The sequence below is a fragment of the Tasmannia lanceolata genome, unplaced genomic scaffold (assembly GCF_043159265.1).
Source record: "Tasmannia lanceolata isolate RefF3 unplaced genomic scaffold, GAP_Taslan_0.1 ptg000013l, whole genome shotgun sequence".
Taxonomy (NCBI): Eukaryota; Viridiplantae; Streptophyta; class Magnoliopsida; order Canellales; family Winteraceae; genus Tasmannia; species Tasmannia lanceolata.
Window position 1 is genome coordinate 89,004 of NW_027518690.1, and position 25,311 is coordinate 114,314.

At 39.1% G+C, this 25,311-nt stretch overlaps 2 protein-coding genes and 1 long non-coding RNA gene across 13 annotated transcripts in view; all 3 read left to right on the top strand.

The window, feature by feature from the left end:
* The window catches only part of LOC143889378 (DNA topoisomerase 1-like), a 74,974-nt gene extending 71,223 nt beyond the window's left edge, over positions 1 to 3,751 (top strand). For both annotated transcript variants that reach the window (XM_077393542.1, XM_077393543.1), the window contains exons 13-17: positions 2,570 to 2,638; positions 2,715 to 2,804; positions 2,931 to 3,034; positions 3,109 to 3,277; positions 3,365 to 3,751. In XM_077393542.1, the coding sequence (XP_077249657.1) occupies positions 2,570 to 2,638; positions 2,715 to 2,804; positions 2,931 to 3,034; positions 3,109 to 3,277; positions 3,365 to 3,433 (501 nt within the window). In that variant the 3' untranslated portion in view covers positions 3,434 to 3,751. The remainder of the gene's footprint in view (positions 1 to 2,569; positions 2,639 to 2,714; positions 2,805 to 2,930; positions 3,035 to 3,108; positions 3,278 to 3,364) is intronic.
* Positions 3,752 to 5,534: 1,783 nt separating this feature from the next.
* On the top strand, positions 5,535 to 19,528 carry LOC143889380 (uncharacterized). Of its 10 annotated transcripts, none has more exons than XM_077393545.1 (4): positions 5,535 to 6,516; positions 7,141 to 8,515; positions 8,606 to 8,810; positions 8,906 to 9,324. In XM_077393545.1, the coding sequence occupies exons 2-4, from the start codon at positions 8,167 to 8,169 to the stop codon at positions 9,186 to 9,188; spliced, it is 837 nt and encodes a 278-aa protein (XP_077249660.1). In that variant the 5' UTR covers positions 5,535 to 6,516; positions 7,141 to 8,166; the 3' UTR covers positions 9,189 to 9,324. The 10 variants fall into 10 exon arrangements, with proteins under 10 accessions (XP_077249660.1, XP_077249659.1, XP_077249664.1 ...); XM_077393549.1 differs by lacking the exons at positions 7,141 to 8,515; positions 8,606 to 8,810; positions 8,906 to 9,324 and adding exons at positions 16,267 to 16,379; positions 17,500 to 17,690; positions 18,515 to 19,528 and having other exon boundaries at positions 5,803 to 6,516; XM_077393551.1 differs by lacking the exons at positions 7,141 to 8,515; positions 8,606 to 8,810; positions 8,906 to 9,324 and adding exons at positions 16,267 to 16,379; positions 17,500 to 17,690; positions 18,518 to 19,528 and having other exon boundaries at positions 5,803 to 6,516.
* A 2,522-nt stretch (positions 19,529 to 22,050) lies between these two features.
* On the top strand, positions 22,051 to 23,140 carry LOC143889184 (uncharacterized). The gene is made up of 2 exons (XR_013254777.1): positions 22,051 to 22,447; positions 22,531 to 23,140. It is a non-coding gene; the product is annotated as an uncharacterized LOC143889184 (long non-coding RNA).
* Positions 23,141 to 25,311: the final 2,171 nt, after the last annotated feature.

Here is a 25,311-nt window from a genome sequence, read left to right on the forward strand (position 1 = left end):
TGGAAGCTCATTAAAACAAACAGTTCACCTACCTCTTCCCCCTGTCACCTGCAACCCTAAACTTGTTCTGAAATTCAGTCCTCTATTTTTCTATTAATACCAATCGGCTTTCCTTTAACTTCACCCTTGCTCCAATCCAAATCCAAGCCTAAACATACCGATCACCGTTACAGCCTTAGATCCGACCTGCAACCTTCTCAGATCCAGGAGTAGACCCTAAATACCTACTTTTTCTTTTACTCTGAAACCCTTGTACCCGCAAACTATTACAGCCTTAGTGACATACCTGTTCTAGAGATTCATAGACAGTTCAACATATCAGTTACAAATTATTTATCTGTGCAAATTTAATATGTTATGAACCTGTCATCGTTTAGGCACCTTTACCATAGCTCAACCAATCGAATTCGGATTTTTTCATGAACTATTTTGACCTGCAACCTGCAGTTAGTCCTAAAATAGCCTCTAGACTCCATTTAACTTTCCAGGCTTATCTATAGTTGCCCTAAACTCAACCCTATCAATTGCTCCAATTTTCTAGTCACACACAGCCTATAAATGCCCCCATCAATTGTTATAGTTCACCAAAACCTTCGCAGTTTTCCTAAAACCTGTAACAGTACTTATTCCCTACTGCAGCAGTCTACTCTTGCCAGTAAATTCAGATCCGTACATCCTGATAGTCTACTTTCTTTGCTCATACCCTCATGCAAGATTGTCGTAAAACCCGTATTAAGCCTGTGTATGCATATATTCTTCAGAGCAGTTTTCTCTAAGGTTAAATGCTTCTTTGAAGAGGTAGTTATGCTTTTGGCTAAAATTAGGTTATCACACCATTTATCTAACCAGAAAAAAGTATCTTCTCTGTTTTCTATGCAATTTAGCATTTTTTCAAGTATCAAGAACTACTTTTAGGACTTACAAATGTGGGATACACCGGGCTCACACACTTCCTAGTCGCAAATTCAGACCCGGTTGGTATTTTACTGTAATAGAACTTGCCCAAAAACTGTTCTTGTTATTGAATAATCCCCACCGCCATTTTGCAAGAAGCATTCATTTTGGAGTAATTTTTTTCAACTAAACCACCATCTTTTTTGGAACATAACGCAGTTTTTTAGTCATAGCCAAAGAAGTCTTCGCGAGGGTGATCCTTCTAGGCAGTGATAGCTATTTACCTGCAATTCTCTAGCTTTGACTCAATTCTCTCCACTATTGGGTTTCATTCGTGGGGATTTGAGAACCCTTCTTTTAAAGGGAGGCCAAGGTTCCTTCACTGAGTCGGCATCAATCAAACATTCTTTTGTTTTTGTTTTCACCATTTCTGCCTGTACGAAGAATATACCTCCATTGGACTAACTTACCTAAAAATTTGATACTAAGGGTCTGTTTGGATACTGGTAGGGTACGCGGGTAAGGAAAGTTCATGGATGAGACGAGAGTCGAAAAGCCTAGGAATTTACCTGGACTTCCAATGTTTGCTATGTTTGGTTACAAATTAACTTTGGCTACGACCAGAAACCTCCTCACATGGTTCCAATTACTCCTCAGCCCTTAAACCCTCCCAGGCCAACACTACCGGGTCCACAGCCATGAAACCCTAGACCCGAGCCACTGATCTCGTTACTTTTTTTTGCCCTCTCCGCCATTTGGATTCCCAACATTCTGTTTAGGGTTTCCTCCATTATTTCCTCCATGAAACCCAAAGTCCTGTTCACCATGAAACCCAAAAGTTTTGCTTTCTCCCTGAGATGCCTGAGTTCTTCATCTTCATCGTTGTCTTCGTAGACCTCGCAATTGTTGTTGTCATTTTCAGAGCTGAAGGTAGGAAACTTGTGCTGGTTTTTAGAGAGAGAGAGAGAGAGAGAGGAATCGTATCCCTGTCTATTACCTGCCCTTTTCCTTCGTTTTTGAAGAGTTTCTCGGGGATGAGGCGGGGATGCCACATCATCCGGCAAAAGCCCGACAATGCTTAAGTTTACCGGGGGAATTCTGGCTAAAATGGCAACCGGGCGAGAGGATTACGTGGGGCCCCAAAACCCCGAAAAAAAACCCTAGGATTGCTCGGTTTTGTGGCACCAAATACCCTAATTGTGTACTTGCATTCTATCCTGGCGTGGCACTTTTCGTGGACCGCGGATGAGGGATCCAGGTTACTAGTCACATTGAGATGAAATCTCAAGTGTCTCAGTGAATTAGTTTCATGTTTTTTTTTGTTGGAGAAGAACATTGTTTCATGGATCTTAAAAATCAAGGAATGTAGGTTGCATACCATTAAAAAAAAGAGGACTATAGGTTGCATCAGTGTAGATAAGCTCAGTTAGGTTTCAGCTGTGACTTAAAAAATTACATACATAGCTCTGTTATTACTTGATAAACACAGGTAGCTATTTGCATGTTCTGTTATCCCTTGATGGGCCATTCAGATTCTTCTTTGATGCTGGTTTTCTTGATCACTGACAAGCCTTGACCTCCACAAAATATGGTATTTCTAATTATATTATATATATATATATTTTTTCATTTGAAGATGTTCATTTTGTCTGAATTTAACTCTGGTATGCAACAGTTGAATAAAGAAACAAAGGATGACAATCTTGCCGAGAAAATGGCAGTTTATCAGCGTGCAAACAAAGAGGTAATGATGGATGGCCACCTCAGCAATAAATAGATTTGATTCGCCGTCTTAAATGTTGGGTTGTTTTGCATCACAGGTCGCAATCATATGCAACCATCAACGTAGTGTTTCCAAGACCCATGGTGCCCAAATGTCAAGGTTGAGTGAGAAGATGTCTGAACTGAAGGTAGTGGTCATTTCCATCCTATATTAATGATGCAATTCTTTCAACTATAATACTTGTTGAGCTCAAGAAGGTATGTAGTTACGTTTATGCTCCTTATACTAAGTTCATATTTTATGGTGTAAGTAGGTTGTGCTGGAGGAACTGAAAGTAGATCTGAGCAGGGCAAAGAAAGGGAAGCCCCCACTAAAAGACGCAGATGGGAAGGCGAAGAAGAACCTTGCTCCCGAAGTGTAATTGAACTCATTCTAAACTTAAATATATGCATCCTTGTATTACCATATTCACTAGTTCATCATCTACACAGGTTAGAGAAGAAGATTGCTCAGACGAATGCGAAAATAGAGAAAATGGAATTGGATATGAAGATCAAAGAGGATTTGAAGACGGTGGCATTGGGCACATCAAAGATCAACTACTGCGATCCAAGGATAACAGTCTCATGGTGCAAGCGTCATGAAGTTCCCATTGAGAAGGTGAATATTTTCTTTCTCAAAGCAAATAATGCTTTCTGTTGTCATGGCGGTTGCTTATTTCTTGCTCAATCTTTCTTTCGTCTGCAGATGTTCAACAAATCCCTTTTGGCTAAGTTTGCTTGGGCAATGGATGTTGATCCCACCTTCAGATTCTGATGGTCTTGGTCAAGTTTGCCGAAATTCAAGGAAGATCATCTTTTGTTTCATTGAGTTTTAATTATTCTCTTTCCAAGCGGGAAAATGAATGTCTGTATGTGCATCTAATCATGGTTCATGTTGGCCCCACTTAATTTTATGTTAATTGAAGGCACTAAGAAGCCTCGGCATAAGCATCCCCTGGAAACCAACCCTGTTCTTTTGTATTTTTACCATGATTTCGGATTTTGAGGACATTGAAATTGTTTGAGGCTTGAACACAGTAGCAAATCTTTTTAATGTGTTTTAGCTTAATTTCAATTTTCATTACCCTTTTTTGTTGTTGTTGTTGTGGAGATAGCTTTCGGGACAACTCTGGCTTGTGTTGATTTTTCATTTTTTTCAGCACATTGTTAGTTGATCAACTAACGAAGAAGAAATGAAACTCAAATCAATGCAGAGTGAGGAGTCACCCAAGGCTTACTTTTTCACATAAATATCATCCTAAAGCTTTGGACTACTAGGATCATTTCTTGTTTTTTCCGTCGAATTGCCTTTTAGTCACAGCCTTGGATTCATATTCGTTCATCAACCTTGCATCATGGTTTAGAGGCCCTTGCAACATGCAAGGGATTACCGCGGCAATAATCTTCAAGATTCAACCAAACTAGTCCATACATGAACTCAAGATAGGGTTTGCACTAATAATATGAGATTCGTATAATAGTGTAAAAGATAAAAGTTTATATTCCCATAGATTGGTCAGAGAGGAGCCATCAACACTGCAACTCTTACATCAATTTATTTTCATTAAGAAGAGATCATTTACAAGCGTTCTCGGACCATGCTATGCATGAGTGTAAAATATATATGGGTCCTATGTGCAAAACGATGACACCCCACATTATGCATGGGAATGGGTGGGAGATCCCTGGAACGAACGGGATCCAGGAGAGAGAGAGAGAGATCACCCCCTGCAGACCTCGGCCACAAGGTTTCGTGACCTTGTGGCCGAAACCAATCGGTTAACCAAATAACCGAAATTAACCAAAAATAAACATTATTTTTTCAAAAAATGGTGTATGGGCACTCTGTAGGATGATCCAAACCGTCCATTTGATTGATCACAACTTCAATTGGTTGTGTCTAAAAAACCATTTCGATAGATTGATCATAGCCCTCCGATCAAATTGTCCAAGTAGATTTTTTTTGTCTTTTTCTATCACTATTCGGTTATTCGGTTATAACCGAATAACCGAATTTTTAATCGGTTCGGTTTCGGTTTCCGAAATTTGATAACCGAAATTATTTCGGTTATCAAATTTCGGTTCGGTTATAACTGATTGAACACCCCTAACTACAAGCCTACAGCTCTTGCTGAAGCTCCTCCTAAGTCATTGGATTTGCATAAAATGTGAGCAAAAGATGCATTAACATTACTAGACAACTACTTATCCTCCACTCTCGGAGACTATGCCGCCCAATCAAACACTACTTACCATTGTTCTCTGAGGTATTTTTCAAGTAAATCCAATGCTTGTCTCCTCCCTGAAGCTAATCAGATTGTTGTCGCATTCTCAATTTGTTTATTTCGTCACCTTTTCGGTCATTATTTGGATGTCACCTACCTCTAAATTACTTTTAACAATTATTTTGAAGAAATAACAAAGCTAAGACTTAGAGGCAGGTCTCTATTCGGCAGAAATGGTGCCTAATACCTACCATTCTCGTAACCAAATAACCTATGCAACCTTTGGGATGTGGACAACAAAATCAGGGTAATGTACGGGACCTAGCCCTAAAGCCTAGGTGGCGACTCTAGTTAATCCCCGTAAACTTGGTTTTGCACCTTGGTTCTTGTGGAGGAAAAGGGAGGTTTATCCATTGGCTCCAATCAATGGAAGAATTGCCACTGAAAGAGCCAAGACAAAAACACATGCAAAAGCCGAATGAATGTCTGTCCCTATGGGAGCCGATATTCACAATCATTTGCAAATCCTAGTGCAAAGAGATGAATAATGACATGAAATGCCAAGTGTAGACCCTAAAACTCCCAAAATCAAATAAAATTCCGAAACTGAATAAACTCTCGAAACCAATCCTGAAATTTCCGAAAAACCAAGCTACTCAATTGCAGATCATTCTCAAAATCTTTTGGAAGCCCCCATTAGGTCATCTGTTAGTTGCCCAATTCTTTCCTTTACTTTTACAGAAAATCGAAAGAGTTACAAAAAAATACCCCCGAGTTCTGATCTTGGCTCCTTGTTATGTGAATCCTTGAGTTCTAATGATACTGGTGCACCCCCTACTCTAATATTTTCACCAACTTATCTTGTCTTTTAGTATTTAAACCGTGGTCAAAAGGTTGTTGCATTTCAGAAAGTTAAAGAAGAAAAGACAAGTCAAGTTTGTGCAAAAATCAAACATGGATGTGTTAATATCATTTCCTAGTTAGACAAGGAACCAGGAGTGCGAGTTATCGAAACAAGGTGTGCGAATATCAAAACATGTTGGGAGCTAGGGTTTAAAGGGTAATGTGAGGAAGAAGATGATGACCAACGGTGGCTACCACCTTCACCATCACCCTTACATTCATTGCCATCTACCCCATCTTCCTCAACCCCTCAAACCATATCCACCTCCATCAGAACCCTCCATTTCCATTTTTTTCCGACAACCCCCTGCAATTCCACCTGTGACCACCAATTTCTTCATTGCAGCCCTGTTTCCACTTTCTTTTCACCCTTTCCCTCTACATTCTCTGCAAATCCCGACCTCCCCGTCTCAATTTCCGGTCACCTTCGCTCTCGCTGAATCCGACCAACATCTGGCAACTTCTTCACCACCGAATTCAAAACCCCTTTTACCATTACCCACCATCAACAGATCCCAACTTCCATTCTCTATTGCCTTGATCACCACCTTGGGCCTCTAGAAATTGGGTAGATTCATCTACTACTGCAGATCTCTCGTTTAATTCAAGGAGAAGAAGAAGAATAAGAAGAGCACGTATTTCCAGCGAAATCCGACGGCCTTGCTATTGAAGAAGACGAATCAGTGGCTGTGACGACTTCGAATTTCAGGGAAAAGCAGCGAAGAAGAAGGTAGTAGTTATCTAACTCCCTTTTTCTGGATTCCTTTGTATTGCCCATGGTTTATGCTCTTTGATTTATGCCCTGCATTTGTCTGTAGATTCATGGGTATTGTTCTAGGTCATAGATCACCGGTTATGGTTGCCAACCGTGCTTTACAATTTGGATAGGCATTATTTCATTAGGTCTATGATTGTAGTCAAGGTAAGATGACTTGAGAATTGAATGTATATGGATATATGTTGCGCTGCTTGGACTTGTATTTGTTTTCCCATCTATTGAACTGAGTCTAAACGTGGAGTTTAGGCGACCTTGGCTGCTTGCATTACAATAAAATCATGATATGTTGGGGTGTAGTCTGCATTAGTTTGTTTTCTAATCCGAGCATAGGATTTCAATTGGAAAGTTAATCCCCACCAAGTTCTAGAGTGATATAACCCCAAAGTTTTGAATCCATTTTTGTAGTTTTCCTTTGCTTTTAGCATGTGCATTCAGAAATCCAAGAGTAGTCATAATTGGAGTTCCTTTTGTGACTTGTCTCATGAATGTTCGATCTCTCTTTCTCCTTTTCATGTATTTGTTATCTTCTTCTATTCTTTATGAGAAGTGTCATTTGTGTGAAACCTTATTGGACAGGTTTTATATGAGATGAAAAAATTTAGGTGGTTGATTGGTGGTTGGATCAAGGAGTGGAATTACAAAAACAAAATGAGCATTAAAAGTGCTTTGGCTACTAAAGAAACAATGGATAGAGCAGACATGGCGGTTGGTATGCTTTGCTACGATGCTAATCTCCCTTTCAACGTTGTCAATTCACCTTTCTGGCAACCTATGTTTGATGCTGTGAATGCCGTGGGTTCGGGTTATAAGGCACCTACTTATCATGCTTTAAGGGGTCCCATTTTGAAGAATATAGTGTACGAGGTAAACAACTACTTGGAGGAGATTAAGATGTCATGGAGATACACTGGCTGTAACATTATGGCAGATGGATGGACAGACACCAAACAACGTTCCCTAATCATTTTTTTGGTGTACTGCCCTAAAGGAGTCATATTCCTCAAATCCGTTGATGCATCTGGCATAGTGAAGAATGCTGATGAATTATACAATATCTTTGCAAAGATTGTCGGAGAGGTGAATCCGGAATATGTGGTGCAATTTGTAACTAACAGTGAGCCAAGTTACAAAGCTGTTGGGAAAAGACTAGAAGCCGCGTTTGGTACATTCTTCTGGACTCCGTGCGCAGCTCATTGCTTAGATCTCATCTTGGAGCATTTGTGCAAACCGACTGTATTTCCTCACATATCAACCACAATTGAGAGGGCTCGGACGATTACAAAGTTCATCTACAACCATGGAAGCCTCTTGAATTTGATGAGGAAGTTCACAGGTGGGAAGGAGTTGTGCCGCCATGCTGCAACCAGATTTGCTACAAATTTCATTAGCATACAAAGTCTGGTGTTGAATCGGAAAGCACTTCAGCAGATGTTTGTGTCTGATGAGTATAGTACTAGTAGGTTTGTCCAACACCCACTGAGTGAAGGGGTAGTTAGTACTGTGTTGGATAAATCTTTTTGGGACCAATGCAAGTACATTATAAACATCAGCGAGCCTTTAGTGAGAGTGCTGCGTTTGGTGGATTGATAGGACAAACCGGCGATGGGTTTCCTATATGAGGCCATGGATAAAGCCAAAGAGAACATCAAGGAGAGGTTGAAGAGAAAGTCAGATTACAATCTCATCTTGAGGATCATCGACCAAAGATGGGATAGGCAACTCCACAGTCCCCTCCATGCAGCAGGATATTTTCTTAACCCTGCTCTCTTTTTCACTCCTACCTTCTCTAGGCACAGTGAAGTAACCAGAGGCTTGTTGGCATGCATCACTCGACTAGTACCTGATGAAGCTACACAAGACCTCATCACCAATCAGATTGAGGATTATCGAGAGGCTAAGGGTATGTTTGGAATGAAGCTTGCAATCCGCAACCGAACGAAGTTGGGACCAGGTATATTTGAGTTATTTGTTTAATTAAGAATAATTCATTTTAACTTTCAGTTTCTCAACAAATAATGCTTTACTATTTGTTACTTTACAGTTGCATGGTGGAATCAATTCGGAGGTGACGTGGAAGAATTACAGACCTTTGCGATCAGAATCCTCATTCAGACCTACGCTGCGACTGGGTGTGAAAGGAATTGGAGCACCTTCGAACACATTCACTCTGCAAAGAGAAATAAGTTGGAGCACCAGAGATTAGATGACTTGGTGTTTGTCCATTACAATCATAAGTTTCGAGAAAGGTATACAACGTAATATAATGTTTTCAACTCTCACCTCATCACTTTAAGCTTTTAAGTTTAACCTTTGACATTAAACTTAATGTTTTCCTTTTCAGGGACTTGTTGAGGAAATCATCTACCACTAGTGACCCTTTGAGCATAGACCATCTGGATGTCATGATGGATTGGGTTGCAGAAGAAGAAGATGTCATATTCACGCCGGAAGACATTGGGTGGGAAAATCTTGAAGCACCTACTGCTGTGGTTGGGGCCGGGGACGACGACGACGACTTTCTCATGCCTCTTGAAGAAGATGTCCCTACTGGTGGTCCAGGTGGTGATGACGGCGGCGACGACGAAGAAGACATTGAGTATGATCATCCGGGTTATGATGACTGAGAGTTGTTGCTACTAGCTATTGTCTATGTTTCACTTTCATGTATCTTTTTTTTTAATGTTTTTCTATGTATCAGACTATCAGTTGGACTTGTGCAAGACTTTATGTGTTTAAGTAATGAATATGCCTTTTGGGACATATATTTTGGACTATTTATTAGTTTTTCATCTTTTTCTATTGATTTTTTTATTTTTTTGGATTTTTCTCATATTTTTTAATATATTTTTTGTGTGAACGAAAAGTTTCGACCGAAATGCACCGAAATGACCGAAATCCCACCGAAATTCCGTTTCGGTGGCCAAAACGAAATGGTGACTGGAACGGAATTTACAACTATGGTTGTGACAGATGCAACATTGGTTTACAAGAGCAAAGCATTTCCAATCTCCTGACCAATTATTGTTTGTTCTCCATTAATTAAATTACTTGTTTGAAAAAGAAAATGGAGAAGCTGAAGGAAAACCTCAAATTAGTCTAGAACAAGGTTTGAAATTTCGGATTTGGATTCGGTTTCGGTTGTGGTCGGAACCGAAATTTCGGCAGAATTTTAGTTAAAAGAAAACTAATGTCAATATATGCCGAAATTTCAGAAAAAAACTTTAAAATCACATTTTCCTGAAATTTTGGCCAAATTTTCCAAAATTTTGGAAATTTCGACCGAAATCTAGACCAACACCGGAATTGGTATTTTCGGAGTTGGTCCGGACATCCTAAATTTTGGTGTGTCGGCCGAAATTTAAAACCATGGTCTAGAATAACGAAGCAGTTGGATGATTCGTGAGTATAGATACAGATTAAAGCATAGCGTGAACTCCTATTGGGCATGAGACAGCGGCAGCAAATAGCACAAATAAACCTCAAGACTCGGAACAATAACAAAATATACCTAATTTGCACAAAGTAAATATTATAAAATAATCAAGATATGCATGCCCTATTTGAGAAGAGATATGTCTAGGGGTGGCCAGAACCGAACCAGAACCGAAGAACCGAACCGGAACCGAAGAACCGAACTGTAAAAAAATATTTTTGGTCCGGTTTGGTTCCACTGATGAAGAACCGAACTTATTCGGTTCGGTTCCGGGTCTAATGTTCTCGGTTCGGTTCCGGAACCGAAGAACCGAACTTTGAATATATATATATATATGTATATATATATATATATATGAGTAAAGAGTTCCTGCGGTTACCCGCAGAAACCTTACCTGCGGTGTTGTGTTATAAGCATTCTCAATGGCTGATAGATGTGGGGCATAGGCGATGAAAAGAGTCAAAAGAAACCAACAAAAAGACATTCGAGTCCCCCTCTTTTATGATATGATATTTAGGGACCATTACGACTGGTCTCATGATGTCCTCAAAAAGAAGAAAGCAGTGACAGTGCTCCCCATGAGGCGATGAAAAGAGGGGACAAATTCAGACCCCACAGTTGAGTCCCCCTCTTTTACACTTACAAAAACAAAGGACTTTCGTAATTGTCATATTTTACTACATCATTTTGGTATTTTTTAGTTAATTTTTCTACTTGTGGGAATCTTGCAAAAATCTGTAATGATTACTTCTCTTTATTTCTCTTTATTGCTAGCAACCTTTGCCCAGACCGTACTTCACCCAATCTTTGCAGCAAAGGAGGGGCTACAAGCCGAAAAATAGCCCAGGAGAAGGTGGCTAGCAAATCCCTAAACAAATAAAAAAAACTCTTAAAATAGATGAATGTGAGATTGAAAGCAGTCAATGTATCTTTGTTCACGCTTCACCTAATAACAATCAGTTTATTACATCATTATTTCCAACATTGTCACTTTCATAGAGACTGAAGTTTCAAAAAACAACATGTTCCAGTTAGTAGGTGCAACAAGTTAGTTGGGAGTAACTTTATCTTCACCTGCAAAAAAGAAAGAAATTACAATCAAGGCCTAAACAATAAAAATGGGACTGCAAACACGTTTTTTAAATGAGATGTATTGGTGGCATGAAAGTGTGTGATATGTGAATTTATGGGTGGCTATATATGCCATTGAAAATGTACTACACATCATTGGTTCTTCTAACATGGGGATGAGAGGAGTTGTTCTTTTAAATTACCTGCCATCTAACTATGAAAGGCTCTGCTTGGATGCAAACCAGAGCTGTTTGACTCCTTGTCTGACTCCTTGCTGAAAAAGCATAAAAAGTCACAGCAGTGAGGAATGATATACAAAATACCAGTGTTTAACAAAGCGATGTCTTTCGCTTCCTAGTGAAAGACACTACCACATACCTAGTGAAAAGAGCAATATCACGAAGTGATATCTTCGTCTGCCTGTTCCTGTTCCTGTTCCCGTTCCCTTATACTCATCTATTGGCAAAGATAAAGATCAACTCACATGCAAGCAAAATTTACCACATAAAAAAAGACAATCAACAGAAAAAAAAAAAACTCCAAACCTTTTGTTTCTTTCTCTTCTGTTCGTCCTTTGTTTTCTTCTCACAAGTGCGTATATAGTGTCCTAATTTCCCACAATATGAGCACTTGCGTTTCTTTAATTGTTCTTGGGAGGTCTCTATCGCAGATTTCATCCGTGACGCAACCTTTGGCCGGCCCTTGGTCTTCACGACCTGTGGGTCTCGAATAGTGATCTCTGCGATTTGACTATAAACAACATTGGACTGCACTTGGCTGCCAATGACTTCTAACTCACTTTGTTTCTCTTTCTTTTTTTGTTCGACTTCCGCCAACAATGCATCGCACATTTCTTCCATCTTGTTGAAAAGAGTCTCATCATTATAAGATTCCTCGTCCAGTCTTCGTTGTTTTGTCTTTAGACACCACCTCCTCAACGGAGTTACGCCATTTTCCCTACCTTGTTCCCTTGTAGGAACTTTACCCAACACTTGATATCGTGCATCAACTGTCCATCTCCTAAGTATGTAACCGTCAGGAATAACAGTTTTATGCTTCTTCTCAAATACTTTAAGAATATGTCTGCATAATAGACCTGAAGTCTCGAACATCACGCAGTCACAAGTCGCATTCACACATTCGACATCGCTATAAAGAACAACATGTCCTTTTTTGGTTTCAAAATCACTATCCATGCGTACTACAGTGTATGTTGTCACATTCCCATCCTTACTAAGCTTTTTACACCAATAATCAATGGTTCTCTTAAGCTCCGCCTGAAATTGCCCAAAAATAGCCCTTGTATAGTATTTTCCAGCCTCCTTCTCCAATGGGCTTAATGTTATCATTATAGCCTTTGAATTTTTCGACTTAAAATCTTCCTCTGTTTCCTTCCTACGACGGTCAGCAAGCGCTTTCTCGTATTGCTCCAGGAAATCATGTAGAGACGTCTTTTGGTTTACAAAACCATCGAAGTAAGCATTCATGCTTTCACTACGCTGACTAGAAGTCATGCCTGCAGTGAAAGTACCTCGCCAATATGCTGGCACCCAATGAATCCTAAGCTCCCACATCTTGAAAAGCCAATGCTTCGAATCAATCTTATGCTTCTCAACAAATTTTGCCCATTCAATCTCACATTCATCTATTTCCTTCGAGTAAAACCAACGGTTGTAGTCTTTCATAAACTCACTCTCTGCCTCCCTCATTTCTGCAACATGCTCAACTAAGTGCTTGCCAATGTGCCATGAACAGAATCGGTGACAGGTATTTGGGAAGACATTCTTAATCGCATTTCGTATTGCCCCATCCATATCAGTAATGATAGCTCCTGGAGCTTTCCCATACATGCATGTCAGCCATTGCTGAAATAACCACGTGAATGTCTCTTCGGTCTCATCAGCTAGGAGTGCACATCCGAACAAGATAGACTGCCTGTGATGGTTGACTCCTGTAAATGGTGCAAAGGGCATCAAATATCGGTTCGTCTTGTATGTCACATCGAACACAATAACATCACTGAATGTAATGTAAGAATATCTCGCCCTCGCATCCGCCCAGAACATGGACCTCATCGTCCCATCTATGTCTAACTCCATAGAAAAAAAGAAGTCTGGTTCCTCTGCCCGTTTCCGCTGTAAATGGTTGGCCACATTGACAGCGTCTCGGCCCATATTGCTCTTCCTCTTTACTTTCAAATGGGATTGCACCTGGTTCGCTGAGAGAACACCTAGGTCTCTATCAGACATAGCATTAACACTCTTTACAATAGTAGCAGTCATCATCCCTATGCCATGGAAAGACTGTATCAAATTCCTACAACTCTCCGTTTTATGGAGTTGGTTATGAGAACGATGTAGGGATCTTCTAAGAGGAGAGGTAAGTTCATGGCAATGTTTATCTTCAAAGGTTGTTACTAACCACTTCTTATCTCTTTCTTTTATGACCATCCTCGCTTCACAACCAACTCTGAGAATACGACGTTCTTTTACTTCCTTACCAATTCTTCGTTTATCATTTGGATCTTTTTTTCCCTCCTTGTCACATACGTATAACCTACAAGTCACATCTCCTGTTACCTTTGACTTGGTTGTACTGGATTTTCGTACTCCAAAACCTTTAGCCAAACCATACACATTATAATATTGATATGCATCCTCACATCTGTCAAATACCTGGCCAAGAAAAGGCTTATTTTCTACCGTCTCCTCGTCATTCCCATCGCCGTCAACATCTACTGCATTATCTTCATCCACATCCTCCAAAATTAACCTATTTGCATCTATGTCACTGATAGTTAATCCGCAAGATTGCGACACAGTGTCATCGACAAAACATGAGTACACAGCACCAACATCTTCATTATGAAACCCACAACCATGTGATGAAGAATCACCCACATTCATCGAAAATTCATATAACCAGCTAATTCAAAGAAAAAAAGAAGATGAAACACAATAGAGAAAAAAGAAGTAGAAAGAGAAACCATCAGACATCAGTGAAGAAATCACAAATCGAAATTGGAGACCCACAATCTCAGCTTATGCTGTAATGTAAACCGAGAAATAAAATCAATGAAAAAATCGAAATCCATATGCTTGGGACTCTTCATCACATTCATCGAAAATCCAGTACAACCATGTGATGAAGAATCACCCATTTTAGGTTCCTTAAGACAACAGAAGGTTCTAATTAAAATTCATATAACCAGCTAATTCAAAGAAAAAAAAAGATGAAACAAAATAGAGAAAAAAAGAAGTAGAAAGAGAAACCATCAGTCATCAGTGAAGAAATCACAAATCGAAATTGGAGACCCACAATCTCAGCTTATGCTGTAATGTAAACCGAGAAATAAAATCAAAAGAAACCATGGTGATCATACTTTTTTCCCCAAAAAAAACAAAAGGAGGCACCATGAAAAAATCGAAATCCATATGGTTGGGGTTTTTAATTTTGGGTTTAATTCATATAACCAGCTAATTCAAAGAAAAAAAAAAGATGAAACAAAATAGGGGAAAAAATGAATCTTCATATAACCAGCTAATTCAAAGATTACTAAGCCCTTGTTTGTTTAAGATTATTACAACCGATTGCAAGTGCCAAACCTATTGCAAGTGCCAACCGATTGAAAACAGCAGCCCTAATCTCAACAAAAGAGGAAAAAATAGCAAAATAGAAGTAGGGAAAGAGAGGACTGACCTTGGCTTTCGTTTTGGATTGCGAAAGACGAAGAAAGGGAGTGAGATCTACGGCCGAAAATCACCTCTCTCTGCTCTCCTTCGTACATAGAAGAGGAGCCGTGGACGAAGAGGGAAGAGGGAGAACCGTGGACGATGAGGGAAGAGGGAGAACCGTGGACGATGAGGGAAGAGGGAAGAGGGAAGAGGGAGAACCGTGCCCATTCAATCTCACATTCATCTATTTTAAGAGTTTTTTTTATTTGTTTAGGGATTTGCTAGCCACCTTCTCTTGGGCTATTTTTCGGCTTGTAGCCCCTCCTTTGCTGCAAAGATTGGGTGAAGTACGGTCTGGGCAAAGGTTACTAGCAATAAAGAGAAATAAAGAGAAGTAATCATTACGGATGTTTGCAAGATTCCCAGAATTACTAAACATTACCGCAAAAAGGACACAAGTAGAAAAATTACCTAAAAAATACCAAAATGATGTAGTAAAATATGACAATTACGAAAGTCAACATCTTTTGTTGGTTTCTTTTGACTCTTTTCATCGCCTATGCCCCACATCTATCAGCCATTGAGAATGCTTATAACACAACACCGCAGGTAAGGTTTCTGCGGGTAACCGCAGGAACTCTTTACTCTATATATATATATATATATATGAGGAAACTGTTGGTGAGCTTAAGCTCACCAAACTTATGGTGAGCTAGCTTGCCCAATCACATGGGGGCCCACTTTGTTAGGATGATCCAAACCATTCATTTGAAAGTCCGAGGTGTACCAAAAATCAGCTCCATAGGATCATCCTAACCCCTCCATTTGTGGAGGACAAAAATGGATAGACACAAGTCTATCCATTTGTGGAGGACAAAAATGGATAGACACAAGTCTATCCATTTTTGTCCTCCACAAATGGAGGGGTTAGGATGATCCTATGGAGCTGATTTTTGGTACACACCCTATCTATGATAAGGCCTTGCAAATGAATGGTTTGGATCACTCTCCAAAATGTGGGACCCATATGATTGGGCAAGCTAGCTCACCATAAGTTTGGTGAGCTTAAGCTCACCAACAGTTTCCTCTATATATATATATATATATATATATATATATATATTTTAGATATACTTAATAATATAAATTACTTATAATATTAATAAGTAATAGTTAATACTATTCTTATAATCAGAAAGTAACTTATGTTATAACTTTAATTAAAAGTTTTTATAAATTATAATTAATAATTAATAATTAGCCATTAGAACCGAAGAACCGGACCGGACCGGACCGATTTTGTTCGGTCCGGTTCGGTTCGGTCCTACTGTGTAATACGGTTCGGTTCTTACGGTTCATAGAACCGAGAACCGAAAAAAAAGGAACCGAGAACCGAGAACCGAACCGGTTGGCCATCCCTAGATATGTCAATGTATCCAGTCAGTTTGATACCATATTTCTTGGGTTCCTTCCTTATTTCAGTGTCATTTCTGACTTCAGTGGCAGGCTTTGTTCTTACTTTAGTTGCAGGAACATCAACTGTAGCAACTGGTTGTGAGGCAACAGGAGCTGGTGATGAGGATGGTGGGGCAGACATTGAGGCAGTAGGAAATTGAAGAGGTGATCCTGGCGAGAAGGTAGCGTTACTAAATTGGCTATTTTCCAATGACATTTGGCACATCAAAATCTTGAAAGCTTGCTGCATTACATATTTCTGAGAGGAATTCAAACAATAGATCTACACAAAAATCAATGTTGAAGTATAAATGATTAAATAAACACCATCTCTAATAGCTTAAGCTTTTGGAGTAATCGGTTGCTTCACTTGGTATTATAGCAAAGGTCCTAACCCCGAGTCAAAACTCCTTGATATTAAATATCCACGTGTAATGGCAAACCCAAAAGAGGTCCACTAGTGGGGAGGCGGACAAGCTTGCGAGGTTGAGGGGCGGATTAGAAGCTCGAGTTGTTCGACTTCCTTCCCCTTCGATTCTCCCCTCTTTGTTTCACGTTTTTATGCTTTCTCCTTTGTATATTATATATGATTTTCTCTGGCTTGTATTTGACCACCTCGGCCCTTTTCTAATAAAATTTTCTAGCCATTCAAAACAAAGGGCAACCCAAAAGAGGGGGCGCCACTGTGCCACGTCCACGTCTAGGCCACCCCTAAAACAAGGGGCCACATGTGAGGGGAATATTATAGAATAAATGATTAAATAAACACCATCTCTAGGGAAAAAAGTAGGTTTTGTGAATTTCAAATGAAATCCCGAATTTTGGGATTTAGGTGGATTTCGTCCGAAATTGAAAGAAATCTGGAACGAAACGAAACATATGGTCATTTCGTTCTGATTTTCGAACGAAAACGAAATGTTTCGGCCATTTCGGCCAAAACGAAACGAAATTTATAACTAAGCTAGTGAGTGTTTCACTTTTAGATCTTCAAATCAAATGCTATTTGAAGAAGGCACAAGAAGGCACTTTGTTTTGGTCTACTTAGTTAGTGAGAGAGTAACCAATCACATTTCACACTTTGAATTCTTTCTGGGTCCTATTTTTTCTTTTCTTTTTTGTGGACTACGTGGATGCTTCTCTATAGCTCCCTGTTACCGTTATTTTCTCTTGCAAGACTTAATTTAAATTTTAAGTCAAACAATGATAGAAGTTGTCCCTCCCTCTTTCTTTCTCTGGAGGTATGAGATCAAAGCCCTAAATTAAACCATCATCTTAATCTTCCTAAATTTTAAACCATTGCAGACATTGCAGAAACCCTGAGCAAGCAGTGACACAGAGAAGGAGAGTTGGGGCTACCAAGACTAATTAACAGTTCTTGGTTGAAAGATTAAGATGAGAGAGGGTCTTGGTTCTTTGTTACCATTGGACTTCACATACAACTACTGTGGAGGGTTTTGGATCTTTCTTAGCATTCGACTTTACATACAGCTACTGTGGGTGCCACCTGCCCTTTCTCCAAACTGCACTTTCTTTTCTCCAACCAACCAACAATAGTGATTGTGGGGTTTTCTCTCCTTTCAATTTCAACATCTGTGTTATTTAAAAGACTCTAACATGTTGATTTTTTCTCTATGCGTCTAACATGTTGATTTTTTCTCTATGCGGGTTTGATTTGATGTAATTCATGATTCGTTTACTGAAAATTTGTGGAAATTTCAGAGCCATTCAAGAAGAGTCTGGAATTTCAATTTCCTCGTTTTCCAAAAACAAATAAAAAATACAACTGATAAAACCATTAAAAAAACAAATCCCTAAGGTGGAATTTCATGGGAAAGAATTCTGATTTATTTCCAATTTATGTTGGAAAATTCGTCTTTTTTAAGTTTTTTAAAAATTTCTGTGAAAAGGTTCATTTATAAAAAGAAAAAAGTCAGATTGCTGGGTTAAAAATGTATACATTACTTTATTCTCCATGCTTCTTCAGAATAGATATATGTTGGATTTTTGAAAATTTTCAGTTGCTCTGTTCTGTTGAATATACTCAGAATATCTGCCAAAACATCAAAAAATCTTATATGTTGTATGAAATGCATCAAAAGTTCTGTCCAATTTTAATAGAACCTATCTACAACAACAGGATTTATTTCTAAGTTTTATTGATTTCGCACAAGAATTTGGAGTCCTCATTTCTATTCTGCATGGAAACTGGTCTGGATTAGAGGTTTGGAACCTTGCTTGGGAAGAGGCTTTAACTTTTTTTATATTATGTTTTTCTCTTAGTTTGATTTTATCTTGTTAATTGTTGATTTATGTCTAGTAGGTATGGGTCGATCACCGGCAACTCTTCCCGCCAAACGAGGTCGACCAAATTCAACTCCCTCTCATATGCTTCCTGATGCTGAACGAATTTTGTACGAATTGATCAAAAGCAAGGAAGGAATGGGGATCTGGATGGGTGATCTAAAACGTGAATCAAAGCTGCAGGACAATGTTGTTGGCAAATCTGTTAAATCCCTTGAATCCAAGAACCTGATAAAGCCTGTTACTAATGTGCACAACAAGGGAAGAAAGCACTACATGGCTGTTGAATTCGAACCCTCAAAAGAAGTAAGTGGAGGTTCATGGTACACAGACGGTAAACTTGATATGGAGCTTATAGAGGTCTTGAGAGTCCAGTGCTTGAATCATGTTAAAAAAATGAAATTTGCAACAATCGAGGGGATATCAGAGTCCATTCGTAAGTCGCACCTCTTTAAAATTGAAATTAGTACCCAGCAAATTACTGAGATCGTGCAGGCGTTGGTTTTGGACAATGTGATTGAAGAGGTGAGGAGTACTGCGAAGAGAGATTTTTCTTCTATGCCACTGGGGAAGGTCTGTTACCAGCTTTTTAGTAGGGAATGCTCTGAAACATATACTATAACATCATTTCCTTGTGAGGTTTGTCCTCAGCTTAGAGAATGCACACCTGGTGGTATTATCTCTCCAACAACTTGTGTCTATTTCAAAAAGTGGTTGGATTTTTAGATGTTATGGATGCCTGGGCCGCCCTTGTGGATGCCTGTCACGATTGAATTTGGTCTACAAGCCCTCATTGCAGATAAGGTAATTTATTTGGTATGTTTATTTACTTAATCAAGTGAAGGAGGAGTTTTATTAAAAGAAAAAAGCAAATAAATGAAAGAGAACATTTATCTGTATTTTTCTTGCTTCCTTAATGTCCAGTAACCATTGATATTTGTTTTTTGGATATATCTTTCAGAGCTTTCTTAAAACTGCGTAACTGTAAGTCTTTCAGAGCTTTCTTCAATTCAATAATGTCTTTCTTGAATTGCATTTCATCATGTGTTTTGGGTGTGTGGGCATACTGAAAATACTACACTGTTACCATGAACATTCTGAATGACAGTGTAGTAGGTGGATATCAATTTATGCGCATTGGGTCCTATTATCTATAGTTCTATACTATAGAAAGAGAATTCACCCTCCTACTTTTAAAAAGGTGTACAAATATCAGTTTCCTTAGAGGTTTAAATTTGGGTGAACCGATCATCTCACAAATTAAACAGCCTAAAATTTATCAAGTTATATTCAATACCGCTATACCTTCAAATTTGATTAAGTTATAGTCAATACCCCTCCCAAAAAACTGGAGTGATCATCCAACTTCTTTAGTCTGTTTATTTTTTAGAAACTTAGAGAACGAAGTGAAGATTATATATCTTTCAAAGAATGATAAAATTTAAAATTGGAGAAAATGGTTTAAAGCATTCCAATTTTTAATGGAATTTCAAACACTTAATTCCCAACTCCCATTTTTTACGCCCAACCTGTCTATTCATGAGATGTAATTAATGATTCCCCTTGAATAAACTCATCCACTTTCCCATTTTTAAATAATAAAAAGGAAAAAAAACTACGGTGACATTTTATGTGAATTTTCCTCTCAATTTGAGGAGTTTCAGAACAGAAAAAGAAAGTGATGAATGAGAGAAGAGAGTGAAGGGAGTTCAAGAAAAGCAAGAAGCAACAAAATAAATTGTCAAAAGTAGAATTAAGTGTGTTCAAGAAGAATAAAGGGCATTTTTTTAATAGTGGAATAAAGGGCAAATGTAATAAAAGAAAAGAGAGCAAAAAAATTTGTATTTGTGCACACAATAAAAGAAAAGTAAATGTGTGCATTTGTGCACATGAGGCGCCCTCATGATATGGGCTATTAGATTTTTTTCCTTTGTATGCTTGTTTTGAATACTGTATTCAATACCAATAAGGTCACCCATTTATCAGGACCCAAATTTCCCCACCATACATGCAGAATAAATGTTCATTGATTGAGATCATTTGTTGAGTGTGGCCAGTTGACTGCAGGCTTTGTTGTGTAGCCATACTTGAAAGGGCGTTACAGATCAAAGCTGTGGCAATTGAAGTGGAAGATTGTTTGATTCCATCTGCCCACCATGGTTCGGGACCTGCACTCAGCAGCAACACTAGAGCGAAGGCTTTGAGTGCCACATACAATGACACCAATGTCAGCTTTTCCCCAACGTTCTGAGACTGAGTTGAAAATTTCTAAAAAATAACCACATATAGATCTGGGTGTTGAGTAGGAAATTCTGAGAGAATAATCAGTTATGTGATATTCAGTGATTGTTGAATTATATACGAAATTTGTGAGGCCTAAACAAAATGGGAAGTTACCCAACATCACAAAGAGAGAAGTCAGTATAGAAGTTCCAAAACAATCTAAAGATTAAACTATTAAAGTTCTTAAATTTTACTCTGACCCAAATAAACTTCAAATGCCTATGTACAAAGATGTTGATAGAGATTTGGTGCATAAGATGACAATTTTGTAATTGGTTAGCGATTTAACATTTTACCTTTTTGTATGATTTAGTAATGTAAGGAGGTGGGACAATGATGTAGTAAATATGAGTGGACAAGAGGCACCTAAGAGGGATATATTTCGCTATCTTAGTTCAATTCTACATAAAGAAGGAGAGATTGAAGATGATGTTAACCATAGAATAAGAGCAGGTTGGTTGAAGTGGAAGCTTGCCTCAGGAGTTCTATGTGACCGTAAAATCCCTACCAAGTTGAAGGGTAAGTTTTATAAGACAACTGTGAGGCCAACCATGCTGTACGGCTCAGAATGTTGGGCCACCAAGGAGCAGCATGTGCATAAGATGAGTGTCGCGGAGATGCGAATGCTTAGATGGATGTGTGGCCACACAAGGTTAGATAGAATTAAAAATGAAGAGATTCGTAAAAAGGTAGGGGTAGCACCAATTGAGGAGAAGATGAGAGAGCACCGCTTAAGATGGTTTGGACATATCTAATGTAGGCCTTTAGATGCTCCGGTGAGAAGAGGAGACTCGTGCCAAATTGATGGAGTAAAAAGAGGTAGGGGCAGACAGAAAACAACTTGGGTAGAAACAGTGAGGAAAGATTTGATAGCTAGGAACGTAACAGAGAACAGGACCTTGGATAGGATAGAATGGAAGGAAATGATCCACGTAGAAGAACCCAACTAGAACCAGGATTAGAGATGGGCATATTCCTTTTATCTTCTTCATGAATTTTTTTTTCTAAAGGATTCATTTAGCCGACCCCAACTAGTTTGGGACAAAGGCTTTGTTGAGTTGAGTTGAGTTAAATTATGTTGTCCGCTTATGTAAATAATGCTAGATGCTTGCTTTCCATTATTGGAGCGGAATATGCAGTGAAAGATTGGCCATTACATTAGTTCATGTAAGAAATGCCTTATCGAAATTGTTAGATTAGATGTCTATGGTGTAATGGTTAATCTAACAATTTCAATAAGGCATTTAGATATTTTTGTGGTTATGGCTATCTAGATATTTTTGGATGCCTCATGATTTGGATTGAGATTTTGCAAATTTTAAATTAGGTTAGGATTTTAGTTCGATTTGGCTTCAATTATGTTCACACTTTTGTAATGTGAAGATTCTAGCATCCTTTTGTTATGAGCACTCTAAAATTTTGTGCCCTCTGCTTTGAGGCGGGGGAATCAGTGGATCACCTTCTCATTCATTGTAAATTAGCAAGGGAGATTTTGATCAGAGTTCTAAGCAAATTTGTTATCAATTGGGTCTTTCCGGCTAAGCTATTGGACCTTCCTTTATGGGTAGCGGCGTTGTGGAAGAGTAAAGGAAAATTTCTATGGAACGTTTGCTTCTTAGCCACAATTTGGGTGATATGGAAGGAAAGAAATGCTAGAGTATTTAAAGTGAGCTCCAAAAATTCACATTTCCTCTTCATTAAAGTTATTGCATTAACAATTTGATGGGTCAAATCTCTTCCTTCCTTCAGGTTTATTTCTTCCTATGGCTTGTGGGAAAGGTGAAATGCAGTTTGCAATAGTGTGGAGGCCAAGCATAAATCAGTTCAAGTCCGGATTCCTCCCTACGGCTGGTTTTGTGAAACTCAACTTTGATGGATCTAGCTTGGGGAATCCAAGCCCTGCTGGGATTGGGGGAGTTCTAAGAAATGAGATTGGGCTTTTGTGGGTCCCTTAGGAGAAGTGGATGCTACGGAAGACGAGGTACGTGCTGCACCAAGGATTGAGGCTCTTAGCTAGAGATCGCCTTAATAATGTGGTGGTGGAAGGGGATTAATTGAATGTGAATCGATGGCTCAATGGTCTCCAAAAGCCTATGTGGAGATTTGATAACTTGTTTGATGAAATGTTTGATTTGGTGAGATCTTTCTCAGTAGCTTCCCAGCATGTGCACCGCTCCGCCAATGACATGGTAGATGGCCTCGCGAAAATGGGAGTCTTCTTGGAGTCATTGGCGCTCTATGATTCTCTTTCTCCCTGATTTTTTCTACTTTGTACTCGCTTATTTTTTCTGTTTTCGCTTTCTTTGTACGGAACATCTCGGTCTTCTTTGTTTTCATCAATAAAATCTCTCTCTCTCTCTCTCTCTCTCTCTCTCTCTCTCTCTCTCTCTCTCTCTCTCTCTCTCTCTCTCTCTCTCTCTATATATATATAATGGTTTGTGAGCAGCTGGGCCACATTTTTTGGGGGATCCAACGCATTCATTTGAAAGGCCCTTCCATGGATAGGGTGTGTACAAAAAATCAGATCAATAGGATCATCCTAACCCAATCAAAGGTGGAGGGGAAAATGGACAGACACTGTGTGTCCATGTTTCTGCCCATTTTTTCCCTCCACAAATAGCAGAGTTAGGATGATCCTATAGGGCTGATTTTTGGTACACACCCTATCCATGGAAGTGCCTTTCAAATGAATGCTTTGGACCCCCCAAAAAATGTGGGGCCACATGTGTTTGTGAGCTCCTGCTCAGATAAGCTCTCACAAACCATTTCCTCATTCGGTTACAGTTAATGACGTGGATCCATTCAAGGCCCTTCTTCGGCCCTTGCATCTATCATTCCTCTCTCTCTCTCTCTCTCTCTCTCTCTCTCTCTCTCTCTCTCTCTCTCTATATATATATATATATATATATATATATATATATATATATATATATATATATATATATATGATGCTTGGATAATCATGGAAAAAGGAATTTTTCTCTCCCTTGGGACTGGAAGCCTTGGATAATCATTTGCTCCCTCTCACCATGGAAAAAGGAATTTATTCAAGGTGAGGCTGCCCATTGGGTTTATTTTTATGGCATTCCTTTGCATGTTTGTGCTATTTGGTGGAGGCGTTAGGGCGTCATTTTGGTAAGGTTCTAGAAACCAAGTTGGAAGGCAACCACCAGAACTGTATGAGGTATGCCTCGGCTAAAATTCTAGCTCCCCGCTGGCACCTCTTTAGTCCCTGCGTTAAGCTCAAAGTTTTAGACACCATTGGAGTTGGCCTTGCGAAGGAAAACCCTGATCATCCAGGATCGGATTTTCTCTTGCCGGAGGACCAATCGCCGGATAGAGTAGGGTGTTTGCCTGAGGAGCCGTTGGGCCACGTATGGAATTCAAATTTCAAATCTACCCAACCAAACCTTCAGTTTGGGTCACCCAAGAAAGTCCCTTTCGCTAGTCTCGAAATCGGTGTGGTGGGACCCAAAGAGAGGAACCCAAGTCACCCAGGTTTACCGTTGGTAAGTTCCGAGATACCTAAGCCTAACCACCCCGCCCCTAGGCGGAAAATTGCTTCGCTGAATGTACCTATCCCGAATACCAAGACAGTTGGGCTACATCCTAGAGCCAGGCAGAGCCTTGGCTGTCGAGCCCCTGCCGCTTTTAATGATGTTATCCTCCTGGCCAGGGGCGAAGACCACAAGAAAACTTCTTTATGAATATTTTAGAAAATATCTTGGATTCAAAATTAGGATCAGGGAAGGTAAACATCAGACTCTTGAGGTTCCTAAAATTCTTCTGCAAATCTAGTAGGGTGAATATATATATATATATATATATATATATATATATATATATATATATATATATATATATATATATATATAGAGAGAGAGAGAGAGAGAGAGAGAGGAAACTGTTGGTGCGCTTAAGCTCACCAAGCTTATGGTGCGCTTAAGCGCCCAATCACATGGGTCCCACATTTTCTGTGGTGATCCAAACCATTCATTTGCAAGGTCCTTACATAGATGGGGGGTGTACCAAAAATCAGCTCCATAGAATCATCCTAACCCATCCATTTTTGGAGAATCATCCTAACCCATCCACAAATCTGCCCAGTTTTGTCCTCCACAAATGGAGGGGTTAGAATGATCCTATGGAGCTGATTTTTGGTAGGACCTTGCAAATGAATGGTTTGGATCACCACAAAGAATGTGGGACCCATGTGATTGGGCGCTTAAGCGCACCATAAGCTTGGTGTGGTTAAGCGCACCAACAGTTTCCTCATATATATATATATATATATATATATATATATATATATATATATATATATATATTTGATGAAATTAGAAGAATATGATAGATCTAAGATCCTAATCGAAGCTAGGGTTTAAGCTAGGGTTTGAGGTTAAGAATATGACAGATCTTTAGTTTTAAATGGGGATCTAGGTTTTTATGAAGAATCAGAACAGCTAAACACTTGTCACCGTTGAAGGAAATGGCTGGGTTATGACTTGTCTAAAAGCACAAACTAAATAA

What these genes read in the sequence shown, in the direction of transcription:
- LOC143889380 (XM_077393544.1), top strand. Translation starts at nt 7,153, where the DNA reads ATGAAAAAATTTAGGTGGTTGATTGGTGGTTGGATCAAGGAGTGGAAT.